We start from the raw sequence: 14,493 nt of genomic DNA on the forward strand, positions 1-14,493 counted from the left end.
CATGACACACACCTATACAAATGTACTTAACCAAGAATGTTCATAGTAGCATTGTTAATAGCCCCAAACTGGAAGGAATCTAGATGTCTATCAATAATAGTGAATAAATTATGGTTTGTTCAAACAGCAGACTACTATACAGAAATTGGAATGAACTACAGCTGCACACAACGTGGATGAATGTCACAAGCACAATGCTAGAATAAGATACAAAACAGCATGACTCCATTTATATAAAATTCAAAATTAAATAAAACTAGGTTGTTGAGGGATACGAAGGTAGTAATAAGAAAAACAAAGAACATGATTATCACAGAATTCAGAATAGTCATTGTCTCTAGGGAATGAGAAGCTGTAACCAGGAAGGGACCCATGAAGTGTTCAGAAGTGCTGGCATTGTTCTATTTCTTGAAGAGGTGCTAGTTACACAGTGGTTCACTTTATAATTTTTCATTAAATTGTATACAGATCTACTGAATTAATATGTATAGATAGATATTTCAAACGCACATGCAAAAAAGAGCTTTCTGACACACTCCACCAGCTCTACCTACAGTTTTGCCCTAGCCTAAAGTGTGACAACAAAGGACCATTCTTTTCCCCTTTTCAGCAAAGCAAGGGGTTAATCTATCATTTCTTCATGCAGCTACAATTAGAAATCACAATCCAATGTGACAATTAGGAAAAAACTAGTGGAGCATTTAAGTGAAGCCTGGAAAGGACTTAAAACCTCTGGAACAAAATGCAGGGCAACCACCTACAAAGAAATTGAAAAGAACAGGTGTTCATATAACACTTCATTCTGAGGCTGAGGAATAAAAGACCATTACAGATAAACGGTGGTCATTTAAAAAGTACACTAGCGGGCTTCCCTGGTGGCGCAGTGGTTAAGAATCCGCCTGCCAATGCAGGGGACACAGGTTTGAGCCCTGATCCAGGAAGATTCCCACATGTCACGGAGCAACTAAGCCTGTGCGCCACAACTACTGAGCCTGCGCTCTAGAGCCCACGAACCACAACTACTGAAGCCCACACGCCTAGAGCCCGTGCTCCGCAACAAGAGAAGACACTAAAATGAGAAGCCCACGCACCGCAACAAAGAGTAGCCCCCACTCGTCACAACTAGAGAAAGCCCGCGCACAGCAACAAAGACGCAACGCAGCCAAAAATAAATTAATTAATAAAAAATATTAATTAATTAATTAAATTAAATTAAAATAAAAAGTACACAAGCAAGAAGCATGGCATATCAAAGACAAACTTGTACTTGATTAAATTAAAAGAAGGCACGCAAGCTTGAAGAAAGAAATCCCTGATTCTGAAGCTGTCATGATGGAGGATAGCCACACCCAGAGCCCCTAACTTTGGTTACCTTTTGGAGCAATTCAGATTTACATAAAACTTCAACCACAATTTGATCTTTCCTTTAAAATGGCAACATAAGTGGAAAGGGGTTGTGGAAAGGCAGAGATTCATGGAGAGGTACACAAATTATTCATCACAGAGAACTGGAAGCAGGACATCTTTTAACAGGGAAATCTTAATAAGCTTATGAAAAAATATTATCTACAGACACCAATTTAAAAGGCAGACCTCAAACGTAACGATTAAAAATTCCAGAAAAAGCAGGCCTAAATGGTGTATTAATATTTTAAGTGTATCCTAGATAAACTTGACTGCTTGTCTTTGAACCATTTGGATCCTTAGAAAAGCTGATGCCTTGTCATGCTAAAACCTGAAAGTTGCACTGACTTACATTTTAAAAGAACTGTTCAAGCAGCAAACTGGCTGGCTTCAAAGATGCAGTTCTCCCACATATTCAATTTTCCAGCACCTACTAATTTCTGGCAGACAGCACCCAGAATGACTGGCAGGATTTCTAACGTTTCAATATTACCAGGAAAAAAACTGCACACATATTTCCAGCATATGAATAATTCTAACTCACCAGTCACCATGTTGCACGCATTTCTGGTGCTTGTCCTGAGTTCTTAAGACCCGTAACATTCTAAAGAAGCCAGAACAAAGAAGTTCCTTCCATCCTCAGCCTCTTTTTAAATTTTAAGCTTGTTCTTAAAATAATAACAGTATATTAGGAGTTTTCTAATAATATAGTATTTTTAAGTAGTTTTCTACCCCCACCATTTTCAAATTTAATTGCTAATTTTAGTTCCACTTAGTTTCTTTTTCCTTAAATTTAATGAAGCAAGACTATAAAACATAAACTAGCACATATTTTGTCTTAGAAAAAAGAAGTACCTATTTCTCTGGACAAATCTAGAACTCCCCTGGCACCAGAACACAGTGCTGGCATTTAAAAAAATAAAAAAGCTGAAAAGGATTGAAATCCTGTATCAAAAGTGACTTTTGCAGGCAGATTTCAGATCTGCTGGGGATCTTCGGACTTACAAAAGAAGGCAAAGCACTGATTATCAGATTGTTCAATTTCGTTCTGAGCAACTTTTTGGCTGAGCAATAGCGGGCCCTTTAACCTAACAGAGTACAAGTAAGCCCCTCCCAACCAAACAGAGGAAAAGGCTGCATTTCAGGATTTAAAGTGGCAATTTACAGCTTGGGTAGTTTCACAGCGTCCACAGACGTGGATCCCCTTACGGAGCGCACAGAGGTGACGTCTAAGAACTGCGCTTTAATGAAGAATTACTTTCTAATGACAAGAAAACAAATACCACTGAAGGGCCTTTTAGGATTTGCCTTCCCTCTCCAGCACAAAGCATCAAAACAAGGTGAGGAAGTCGAAGGGGTTCGCTGCCCTCACAGACGAACAGAGCTCGGTTTCAGAATCAGGGTAGCACCCTCTCAAGTACCCACCCTGCACATAGGCCTCGGGACACCTCATTCTTAGAGAGCCAGCAATCTCGCCCACTTCGCAGAGGAGCGGGGCCGCAAGCCAGACCGCAAAGCAGGTTGGTTTCTCCTCAGGCCTAGGCCCCGTTGGTCCGGGGACGTCACCTGAGCAGGAAGGGTCCAACCCACAACCTTCTCCAAACTGCAAGCTGCCCGCCCGCCGTCCCTCCCCGCAGCAGGGGTGTCCTGAGCGCCCGCGAATTGGTGCCGCCACCCAACAGCAGGCCGCGCGCCTGCCCGCGACCCCCGACTTCGGGGCGCGCGTCCCAGAAAGCCGCTCTGGCCGACGGGCTGCAACTCCAGGAGCCGAGATATCCGGGTCGGGAACGCGCACGTCAGCGGCCACGAGCACCGGGAGGGCCGCACAGCGCGCGCGCCCCCGAGCATATAAACAGCCCCGGCCGCGCGCGCCCACCAGCGCGCATTCGCGCGCCGTGCCCACCCGAATCCCCAAACCGCCCCTCCCCCACCCAGGGGGCGGGGGCGTGCGAGCCCTGGGTCTTTCTCGGCTCCGGAGCCGCCCCGAGGTCTCCAGGGCCCAGCGGCAGCGGCCCGCCCGCCCCCGCCCGCCGTTGTGTGGGGTGGGCCCGCTGTCTCAGACCCGCAACCCCGCCATATCCCTGCCCCCACTGGAGCCCTCACCCGGCGACGTCGCCGCCGCCGCCGCCGCCGTTCTACCCGCCGGCCCCGCCGCACCGCTCGGGGCCCCGGTTCTGCCGTCGCCGCTCCAAGACCGACAGGATTTTCCCCTCACAGCTCCCTGGGCGCCATCTTACATTCAACCCTCACAGCCAATGAGTGCCGAAAGCCTTTCTCGCGATGATTGGAGCGTCGAATCCCGCGAGAACTAAGGCTGCCTCCTGGCCAGACTTAAAGGGAACGCTTCTGCAGAGGAGAGAGGCCGAGCCTAGGGCTGCAGTAGCGGCAGGAGCCCGGGGTGTAGGGCGGAGCGTACCGCCCTCAGACGCCCCTCCATGTGGGGCGGAGCCAGGGCCGGAGATCGGCCTAGCCCTGGAGCCTGGGCAGGCCTGGGCTTGAAGCTTACTCTCAGGACCCTTCTGTCGCCTGCCGGGGCCTCCTTCTCGCAGCCTCACGCGGTGCGGAGACCAGCCTCTTACTTAAGGTGGCCCCCACAGCCTCTGACCTAGGCCTGGCGCCTCCAGCCGCACCCCACCTGGGAAGCCCCGGGTCACTCTCCTCCAGGAGTCCCTAGCATCTAGGACCAACCCCTCACCCTCTACCTGCTGTCATCCTAATTCAGCCTTCCGCAGTCCAGTCCACCTTAAAGCGGGCCTCGGGTAGCCTGGTGTTTGTATACAGGGAAAATGTGGAGGGTGTTAAAGCTGCAGGCACACGCCGGCTTCACCAGTAGCCCACACTGCCCCAGAGGGGCATAGACTATCATACTGTTTCTTAAAAAGGCCTCTGGAGCTTTGCACTTGTTCATCCTTCCCTGGCAAACTCCTAGTCCTTTGGGGTTCCCCTCAGGAGTGACTTCTAAGAGTAGTCTTCAGAGGCCCAGGCTGGGTCAGAAACCTCCTCCAGCCTCACACAGGCCCCAAGGAGACATCTGCACAATACCTGATCGCCCTCTGTCTCCCCAACTAGGTGGTGGACTTAGAAGGCCACCACACAGGTCTTCCTCATCTCACTGTGCCTGGCACATAGTAGGTACTCAATAATTATTTTTTAATGACTGTACTAGTAGCTAGGCCTCTCCATCTGCCTAGGCATGCAGGCAGACACAAACCTTCCAGGTCCCTCTGACACAAGGCTCCTAACAGTGGAGCAGCATCCCAGGACCCACCATTCCCTCAGACCAGGTGCAGAAGATAACGAATCAGGCCCAGGCCTCAGCCCTCGAGCATCAAGAAGTGCACCAGTGGTTTCAAAGCTGTCAGTACTGCTCTGTGTGTAGCGTACCTTCCCCCTCCCTGAGCATGACTCTAAGGCCCTTGGGTGCTAGGAGACCAGAGAGATAACACAGACCCCAGGGGGATTTAGCTGTTCTTTATTGACATGGAGTCTGGGTACTCCTCGCCTCCAGAAGGTTGAGATAGGTCCACAGGACTTCCAGTTCACACTTTTCCTGGGTCCTCCTTCAGTGTGACGGTCCGGTTGAAGACAAGCTGGAGGGCAGAGGGGGAGGAATGACCACCAAGCCAGAACCAGGCCAGAAGGCCTAAGTGGGTCTCACCAGACACCCCACTCCAACCCTCGCTTCATCCCAGAGGAGCTGAGGGCCAAGAAACTCTAGTTACCAATAACTTTTTGACTTTGGCTAAAGGACTGGATGGCTCTGGGTCTCCATTTTATATGAATTATAACAATCCCTATGCCTGTCCCCTACCTTGAGGAATAAGAAAGGGTTCATACAAAATTTTGTGCACGGACTTAACCTCTGAGCCTGTTTCCTCATCAGTAGAACATGAACCCCACCTCAGGTGGTGAAAATTAAGTAAGGAAATGTCAGCAAAGTGCTTGGCACAGAGAATGGCAGCCACCACCATCATTGTTGCGGAAAGGTAAATTCAAGCACCTGTCCCTGGCGGCTGTCTGGATCCACAGAAAAGTAACCAAGCCGCTCAAACTGGAACTTGTCAAAGGGCTTTGCCAGGGCCACAGAACAGTCCACTAATGCTGCCTCGACCACTTGTAGTGATGCCTGTGGGCAGAGAACTCAGGTGGCCATCCAGCCAGAAAGGCCCACCACCCTCACCCCATACCCCATGAGCCTACCGGGTTCAAATCACTTAAGAATCCACCAGGCACCTCAGCAGGATCCTCAGGGTTCTTGTGCTGAAATCTGCAGCCAGAGTAAAGGTCAGACTCCAGCTGGGCAGCCACAGCAAGCAATGCCCATCTTGTACCTGCCCCAACACCAGCTCTGTTCACTCACAGTCGCTCATAGAGGCGAATCTCACACGTCAGAGGCTGTGATACCCAGTGAATAAATGCCTTGGGCTTTTCTCCAGCATCTGCCCGTCTGCAGGTCACCTCAAGGCTTTCCACACAGCCACTGGGGCCCTGGAAGTCAAGGGGCCTGCAATCAGACTTGGACACCACTACCAGGACTGCAAGCTGCACCCAGATCCTCACCCCAGCAGGCACTGTGGTAGGAAGGCTGCAGCTGGCTCTCACCTTGACAACATGCTGCAGCTTGATGACGTAGCCTGTATGCCTCAGGCCCACGGGCTGGCCCCATGCCAGGCGCTTATAGCCTGGCTCTGGCTCCTAGAGGTAGGAAGTAGGGTGGACACAAGAGGCTGCAAGGGTCGGGCAGGTACAAGAGGCTTCTCCCACCCCTACGTCTGGCAAGGATTGGTTTGACTGAAGCAGGGAGTAGATGGACTGATAGAAGAGATGAAGGGCCCTCAGGACTGGGCCCAGGAACAAACAGGACCCTTCACCACCCCTATTCACCTCTTTGAAGTCAGTCCTTTCAATGAAGACAATGGGTCCAAAGGGAATCTGATGGAAGCCCTTGGTCTCATCAGCTGGGAAGCTGGGTACCTGAATGTCCAAGGACTATAGTAGGAGATAAGTGTCTGAGTCACACTAGGCACTGGGATTCCCACACCTAAACCCAGGTGCAACCCCACCCCCCCCACACACACACACACACTCTGAAGGAGACTTACCTTGGCAGCAGGAAAATTGGTGATGACCACCTGTAATGGCTCCAGCACAGCCATGGCCCGAGGGGCTGTGTCATTCAGCACATCACGCACACAGGCTTCTAGCAGATGTGGTTCCATTGTGGTCTGTGCCACTGTCACTCCCACCTAGCAGGAAAGGACAGCATCAGTCACAGCCACAACCACATACTACAGTGCTCAGCCCCCACCTGCCCACTCAGCCCACTCGGCTATACCCGAGCACAGAAGTTGTTGATGGCCTCAGGCGGGAAGCCCCTCCGACGTAAGGCTGTGAGCGTGAAGAGCCGTGGGTCGTCCCAATCCCTGTGGGCGAGGTGGTGGTGAGAAAACCTATGGCAGCATATGCTACTAGTACCAACCTTCATTAGCCAAAAAGCCATACCTACCGCACAGCGCCAGCTGCCACAAGCTGGAGAATCTTCCTCTTAGAGACAACAGCATAGTGCAGATTGAGGCGGCCATACTCCCACTGCACAGGACAATAGACGTCCAGTGCATTGCACAGCCAGAAGTAGGAAGAGCGTCTGGGGTGGGAGGGCAGAGTCAAGACTGGCCACCTCCAACCAGGGAGAGACTGGCAGGAAGGGCTGCTGGAATCCCACTGGCCCTCCCCTCCCCACGGACCCAGCTCCCTCACCGGGCCTGGAATTCCTTGGTGCAGAGTGAGTGGGTGATATGCTCGATGGAGTCACAGAGGCAGTGTGTGTAGTCATAGGTGGGGTAGATGCACCTGCAGGGCATAGGCAGTGGGCCCCACCATTCGGCCCCACTCTGCCCTACCCATGGCCCACCCGCCACTCTACAACTCCGCAACCCCACCCCAAGTTCACACCAACCAAGTGTCCCCTGTGCGGTGGTGCGGTGTATACTTGACTCGATAGGCCACAGGGTCCATCTTGCCATCCTCCATCACCAGCTTCATCCGCAGTGTGGCCTCACCCTCTGCAAACTTGCCCTTGCGCATTGCCTGAGAGGAAGCAAGGGCTCAGGCTGCCACTCAGCACAAGGGCATCTCATTCTCAGTATCTTGGCCCACCTAGACTCAATTGCACGCCCAGAGCCCCACCTCGAAGAGTAGCAAGGACTCCTCTGTGGGACGGTCTCTCCAGGGTGAGGGCAGTGGGTTGTGGCCTTTGAGCTCCTCTCCTCGCTGGTGGCACACATAGGCCTGACCCCTATGAGGAAGGGGTGTGAATGCCCAGCATGGATGTGCCCTGGTCAGTCTGCCTGGCTCCACATCATGGCTCTGGCCTCACCTGCGGATGAGCTCCTCAGCCCACGCATACAGCTGGTCAAAATAGTTGGAGGCATATGTCACCTTGTAAGGTATGTAACCTGGGGCAGAATGAGATGGGTATTAGCAACCAATCAGGGACACCCAATGGCAGGCCATGGCCCAGGGAGAGGCCCACTGATAAGCAGTTCTGCCCAGGCCTTCCCCAACCCATACCCAGCCAGGCCACCATGTCGCAGATGGCAGTGAAGAACTTTGCTTCCTCCTTCTCAGGGTTGGTGTCATCAAAGCGCAGGAAACAGATCCCATTGTTGGCCTAGGAAAGTTGCAGTATCTGTGAGCTCCCACATCATCAGTTCCTACAATCCATCTCATCAAACTGGGACATTCTCAGAGCTCTCCCACATCAGAATTGAAAATATCTTTCACTCACCTTCCTGTATCTAAATGCCCTAATAAACAAGGCATCGCATACTAACGTGGGACACAGCATAGCCTCTTCCTAAGCCCAAGAGGTTGCACTGGGAATTTCCGCAAATGTGAACTCACTGCCTCACCAAGAGTTTTTCCTCAATGAGCCCAATTGAGTGGATTCCTAGGTATCTATCACACATTCCTAGGTATCCCCTCCAAGGCCTCTGTCTGCTCTGGGACACTTTATGGGAGCAGCAGGAAAAGCAGGGATACCTCTCTGGTACCTAGTCATGGGAGCAGCAAGCAGTTATGCTGCTTGCCAAGTCCCCAGACACACTCACCTTGGCATAGCCAAAGTTGAAGTTGATGGCTTTGGCATGTCCAATGTGCAGGATTCCATTGGGTTCTGGTGGGAACCGGGTACGTACCTGAGATAAGAGAAATGGGAGCAGAGGAATCAGGTCAGAGCTCAGACTACACTAAAGGATGACCCTTCCCAGGGAGGCCATGGTGATAGGTAAGGCGGGATAGTATGGAGGCAGCCCCAGGCAAGTGATGATGGCACTAGCTAGCCTGGCAATACTCCCACACACCTGTCCTCCAGTGATCTCCAGGTGCTGCTTCAGTAGATCCATGGTATATGGAGTGGTCACATAGCCCGGGGTCTTGTAGTTCTCACCTGCCAGGGCCAGAACAAGCCTGATGATACCAGGCTGCAGCCCAGGGCTCCCTATCCCAGGGACCTGACTACAAGAATTGCTATTAAGATTCAGCCCTCCACAAGAAAAGAAAACCCTCTTACACTGTTGGTGGGAATGTAAATTGGTGAAGCCATACAGAAAACAGTACGCAGTTTCCTCAAAAAACTAAAAATAGAGTTTCCATATGATCTAGCAATCCCACTAACAGGCATATACTCAGACAAAACTATAATTCAAAAAGATACATGCACCACTACGTTCACAGCAGCACTATTTATAATAGCCAAGACATGGAAACAACCTAAATGTCCACCGTTAGATGAATGGATAAAGAAGATGTGGAACATATATACAATGGAATATTACTTAACCATTAAAAAGAATGAAATAATGCCATCTGCAGCATCATGGATGGACCTAGAGATTATTATACTACGCAAAGTAAGTCAGAAAGACAAATACAATATATTACTTATAGGTGGAATCTAAAATACGACATAAATGAACATATCTACAAAACAGACAGACTCACTGACATAAAGAACAGACTTGTGGTTGCCAACGGGGGGAGGAGGGATAAGGGAGGAAAGTACTGGGAGTTTGGGATTAGCAGATGTAAACTATAGGATGAATAAACAACAAGTTCCTACTGTATAGCACAGGGAACTGTATTCAGTATCCTGTGATAAACCATAATGGAAAAAAATATATATATGTATAACTGAGTCACTTTGCTGTACAGCAGAAATTAAACACAACATTACAAATCAATTATACTTCAATAAAATTAAAAAAAAAAAAAAAAAAGATCCAGCCCTCCACAGAGTTTCAACCTGCCTGCTCACCAGGCTTGTGGAACTTAAGCGCCTCGCCTCGGAGCTGCTCCATCAGAGACAGGGTCTGAACAACAGTCTCACCTGCAGAGAACAGACCAAGGAAAACTTATTCTCTGGATACAGCTCCCACATCCAGCTCAGGGAGGTGCCTGTCGATACTACCCATATCCTGGAACCAGAGTAGAACCAAGCAGTCCCCTCTTCCCCCAACCCCAGAGACAAGAGATACAGAGCCAGACTTCTCAGGCCTCCTCTGACTAGTTTCTGGGTAAAGGAAACACCAGAAATTCCAGTCTTGCAGCAGAAGACAGAGTGTTGATTAAGCCAACGGCCTGAGGAGTCTGGGCTATAATGACCCATCAGGTGGAAAACCCAGATATCAGGGAGTTGAATGTGACAGGAGCCTCAAGCCTCTCACCATTCTCCACCACATCCTTTGCTGTTCTTCGGTCTGTTTCTTCTGGTCGAGCCTTTGCCACCTGAGAGAAGTTCAAAAGTTGGGTCAACGTCTCGGGATCACTGGGGTCAGATACTCCCTTCTCCAGCCTGAAGTTTCACCCTACCCCATCTCATTCCCAGGACCCAAGACCATGCTCAGTCCCACCTTGGGCTTCTTCTCCAGATCAGTCTCCGTCTTGGGACCCAGGAGGTGGAGGACCTGAGCAGAGACCAGAGTCAGAGCTGGGACAGGAGCCCATGACTGACCCAACCCACCCATCCAGCTAAGGGCTTCTTGGTTCTGTCTACTGGCACCACCTTGAAAAACCTACCTAGCCCATCCCACCTCTGCTCCTCACATGGTTCTGCGGCCTCAAGTGCTTTTTCCCTCCTGAGGGTCCTGGGCTCAGGTAACAAAAACAGCCATTTACAGAAAGGAACTGTGGGCCCAGCATCAAGATATGCCATCTACCTCAACCATCACCCTCTTGTGATTCTCTGCCAGCACACTGAGATGAAGGCCACATCACCCTTATTTACAAGATGAGGAAACTGAGGTTCAGAGTAAAGCAACTCACCCCAACTTAGGCAGAACCCAGAGGCCCAAGTCTTTCACTGTCCAACCGGGTGCTGCTCCCTCTACCCCAAGCTCTACTATCCACCATCAGAATAGGAATAGGCTTTCTTCCCCTTCCACCACCATTTATCCCTCAGTGGACTCTAGACACTGTCTCTGGCAGGGTCTTTGCCTGCTTCAGCTCAAGGAGGCACCCACCTGCATGTCTACTTCGTGCTTGATCATTTTGCCATCTGCCCACTTGAGCGCAGCCCGAGCCTCTCCTAGAAATATGGGCAGAGGGAGCTGCAGAAAGGCAAAGCAGGACGTTGCCCACCCTCCTTCCCAAGAAAAGAACCTGGCTGACCTCAAAAACCACAGCCAGACCACTTTTAAGGTGTTCCTATTCCTCTTCCCACCTCCCTCTCACCCATGCAGAAGAGAAGGCATGACTAGAAAGAATAACATAGTCCCCTGCCCCAGGCCCTGCTCACCCATCAGCAGCCCCATATTGAAATGGTAACGCTCTACTAGGAGCTGGGGTCGGTGGCGATTTATGGCAGCCTCCACCTACAGAAAGCCAAACCATGTGGTTCAGGAAAGTGTCCTTCAGAAATGCTCTAGGAACCCACACCCTCACCCTGGGTCTTCCTGGTTGGAAAAGCTGAGCCACTCCTTTTCAGGTTCATTACTAAGGAGGCAACCGATGCCTGGGGAAAGACTCACAGCCTCCTCAATCTGCTCTGGGGTCACCACAACGCCCACGCCGCATTCCTGCTCAAAGACCATGGTGTTGATGGGGTCCAGGGGATGACTCCGCACATACTCAAGGGCAGCTGAAAAAAGAGAGCCAATGAATTTGTGGCATCTCAGCTCCAGGAAGTAGGAAGACAAAGCCCTGATCCGATCCATGAAACCCCAATTAGTTTGGCCTCCTGGGTAATTAAGTCTTGCACCTCTAGAGAAGCCCTGAGGTCACAGGAAAGAAGCATGTGCTCTGAGGGAAACTCCCTCAGACCTACAATTCTCTAGTCCGTCTCACCAGAGGTGGCCCTCTCCATCCCTCAGTGCCAGTGCCTGGGTTTAGAGGGGAATGCACAACTAATAATGCAGAGAGACGCTGAGGGACTTCGCAGAATGGGTAGATAGGGACCTTGGCTGAGAAGAAGAGTTGGAGGTGGAAGCGGCAGGACAGGCAGGGGTCTCACCGCTCAGCTGGGTCTCCGTATGGATCTTCCTATTGGCTATGTAGCTCACGAGGAAAGAGAGACGCCGCGGATCCCGGAGTCGGGAGGCCAAGCCATAGAGCAGGGTCCCGGTAGCCTTGTCGATGGTGCAGCCCAGAGTCTGTTGCGCCTGAGGTCAGAGGAGTCAGGAGATAAGCCCCATGCCCAGTAAGAAAAGCCTGAACAAGACAAGGTAGGTTGGTTGGGGTCAGGACCCGGCCTGGCGCTGCGTTGGGGAACAGTCGGCAGCCCGGACCAGGGACTTGGGTTCGCACCTGGGTCGCCGCCTCGCGCAGCTGCGCGCTCAGAGCCGTGTTCTTGAGCGTCTCGCGGGCCTTGTGTTCGCTCAGGCCGAGGCCGGTGAAGAGCGACAGAGGGTCCAGAGCTGCCATTGCTGGGACGCCGGAAACCGAAAGAAAACTTTGGGGCCAATCTGTACATTGGCATTAGCTCACTGGCCAATAGGAGAGCGACGCCGTCAGGGAGAGCCAATGGTGTCCTTCCTTGGCTGGAGGGGGCGGGGCTCTCCAGGGTTGTCAGCGCCATTGAAAGGGCAGAGGGCGGTCTTTCCGGCTTTTCAAGGCGCTTCACTTCCGTCTTCGTGCTCCAGGTCACTATAAGGGGTAGTGGCGACGGGACTTCAAGGGATGATTTGCCGCGGACCTGGAGGGAAGGTGTTCAGCATCCAGGCAGGAGGCAAACATGGGCATGGCTCTTTGCTCTTCGACTTTTCTCCTTCAGCCCTGGAAACCTCGGGACTATCCCAATTCTGTTCTTGGGAACAAATGTGAGTCCCTATCGCGTTTCTGACGTCAAAGCTTTGGAGTTGTCACGGAAACATTTGAACAAAATGAAGCCCGGGAAATTCTGTCAAGACTCGAGCACAGAGAATGTCTGAAATGGCCCATCGATGGGCCCCAAAAGTCTGGCACTTTTTGAGAACCCACCTGGACACACACCTGGCCAGGAAGGGCCTCTCTTAAGTTCTGTGATGATTTGGTTTAAACTCTCCTGTCTGGGAATTCCCTGGTTGTCCAGTGGTTAGGACTGTGCGCTCTCACTGCTGAGCGCCTGGGTTCAATCCCTGGTCAGGGAACTAAGATCCCACAAGCCATGTGGTGTGGCCAAAAAAATCTCCTGTCATACTTACCCCCCTTACCAACACATGCATATGTCAGGAAAACCACAAGCAGATTAGACCTTGAAATCCACATGCAGGTGTTTGACAGGATATTTTATTGAAGTTGGGATAGGGTGGGACAGAGGAGGTAGAATAATCATGATGATGTTCTTGGGGGTCTCCCCAGTCTCATTGGACTTCCAGGACCTGCTGAGAATCATTAGGCTGAAACTGAACATACAACCTGTTTTCTTTATGGAACTGGAGCTGCTGGTGGTGACATGATGAGGAGATGCCCAAATTTGGGATGGGAACTCAGGCTCTTAGAGGCCTTGTCATCACTGATACTACCGGACCTTCAAGCACTGGGCAGGATCCTGACTGCAGTCTGTATCCATAGTGTATCCTTGTTTGTTACTATATCCTACTAATGAGTGAGTCCATTTCTGGGCCCCACATGATGACCACATGCCAGGTTCTGCCCAGTGCCACACTCCGCATCAGTATCCAGAGCCAGCCCTGTGTCTTGGCTCCCCATGGCACTTTGGCCCCAGCCTGATGCCCAGCCCAGCCAAGGCCAGGAGCAGGCATTAAGCAGGAGTTGCAGTGCAGTGGTGCCACAGACGGGCACTAAGAAGCAGAACCGTAGCCACGCCAGCCCTGTGCTGAGTCCACAGCTGCAGGTGTCTAGCTCACCACAAAGATGCCTAAGAAGAGCAGGGTACCTGATGCCACCCAAAGATCCATTACAGCACCATGACCACCAACACTAAGTCCTGCAGGTCTAGTGATGGCCCCCTCAGTGGGGTCAGGGCCTGTACCCTCTTTCCTGGTTCCCTCATAGTGCTGACCCTGTGGCTCCATGTCACAGGATGAGGCAGTTGCCCCTACCAAGAATGCCACAAGTAGTGGCAGGCTAGCCAGTCCTCTGGAGCCCTTTGACTTGCACAGAGCAGAACCATCAAGTTGGATGGGTGCATGCCCAGGGGACTGGCTTGCTCGCATAAGCCTCTGGCACTACTTCAAGGAAAATCAAGAAAACAATGAACGAGGAGAAAAGCCAGGGAGCAGCCAGCAAGGCCCAGCTGTGGCATGGGAAGAGGCAGGGTCCAGTAGCCAGACCTACGGACAAGTCCCTGTGGCACAGGCTGATGCACAGAAGCAGCAGTGACCACAGTGCTGAGGGCCATGGCAGCCTTGTGCAAATGCCCCAGAAGGGTAATGTGGCAGGCTCAGCAGCAGCAGGGCTATGGTCAGAGGTAGACAGAGCCCCTTGAGTAGTGCATTCAGCACATGCAGATCACCAGTGGCCAGACACTTGGGGCTGCACACAGTGAAGGCCCAGCACAATCCTGTTGCAGCCCATGCCTAGCAGCCCCTCCAGCAGTGTGCCAGCACCAACACCCAGCTTGGCAATTCCACCATTACCGCAGGGCCTCACAGC

At 51.6% G+C, this 14,493-nt stretch overlaps 2 protein-coding genes across 5 annotated transcripts in view; both read right to left on the bottom strand.

Annotated features, from left to right (window-relative positions):
• QRICH1 (glutamine rich 1) overlaps nt 1–3,941 on the bottom strand; it is a 55,181-nt gene extending 51,240 nt beyond the window's left edge. The window contains exon 1 of one of the 3 annotated variants that reach the window (XM_027098694.1): nt 3,508–3,941. The gene's annotated coding sequence lies outside the window, so the exon portion shown is untranslated. Of the gene's footprint in view, nt 1–1,948; nt 2,009–2,829; nt 3,034–3,507 lie in introns of those variants that run through there. The other 2 variants (XM_027098695.1, XM_027098696.1) reach the window with 2 other exon arrangements.
• Nucleotides 3,942–4,855: 914 nt separating this feature from the next.
• Nucleotides 4,856–12,716, bottom strand: QARS1 (glutaminyl-tRNA synthetase 1). Of its 2 annotated transcripts, XM_027098698.1 has the most exons (24): nt 12,205–12,716; nt 11,912–12,059; nt 11,430–11,539; nt 11,198–11,273; nt 10,923–10,987; nt 10,314–10,367; nt 10,128–10,188; nt 9,719–9,790; nt 8,766–8,851; nt 8,514–8,600; nt 7,975–8,074; nt 7,781–7,859; nt 7,591–7,699; nt 7,361–7,491; nt 7,162–7,254; nt 6,911–7,048; nt 6,740–6,827; nt 6,507–6,650; nt 6,289–6,393; nt 6,007–6,099; nt 5,765–5,892; nt 5,605–5,671; nt 5,405–5,530; nt 4,856–4,994 (listed from the first exon to the last, which is right to left on the bottom strand). In XM_027098698.1, the coding sequence occupies exons 1-24, from the start codon at nt 12,319–12,321 to the stop codon at nt 4,944–4,946; spliced, it is 2,328 nt and encodes a 775-aa protein (XP_026954499.1). In that variant the 5' UTR covers nt 12,322–12,716; the 3' UTR covers nt 4,856–4,943. The 2 variants fall into 2 exon arrangements, with proteins under 2 accessions (XP_026954499.1, XP_026954500.1); XM_027098699.1 differs by lacking the exons at nt 11,198–11,273; nt 11,912–12,059; nt 12,205–12,716 and having other exon boundaries at nt 11,430–11,535.
• Nucleotides 12,717–14,493: the final 1,777 nt, after the last annotated feature.

Source organism: Aethalodelphis obliquidens, unplaced genomic scaffold (assembly GCF_003676395.1).
Source record: "Aethalodelphis obliquidens isolate GAN/ISIS:26980383/991018 unplaced genomic scaffold, ASM367639v1 scaffold125, whole genome shotgun sequence".
NCBI classification, from domain to species: Eukaryota; Metazoa; Chordata; class Mammalia; order Artiodactyla; family Delphinidae; genus Aethalodelphis; species Aethalodelphis obliquidens.

Coding starts and splice junctions, on each gene's coding strand:
- QARS1 (XM_027098698.1), bottom strand. CDS start 12,321: ATGGCAGCTCTGGACCCTCTGTCGCTCTTCACCGGCCTCGGCCTGAGC. Junction 7,860..7,974: donor CGACATGGTGGCCTGGCTGG/GTATGGGTTGGG, acceptor ATTCTGCCCCAG/GTTACATACCTTACAAGGTG. Junction 7,049..7,161: donor ACCAAGGAATTCCAGGCCCG/GTGAGGGAGCTG, acceptor CTCCCACCCCAG/ACGCTCTTCCTACTTCTGGC.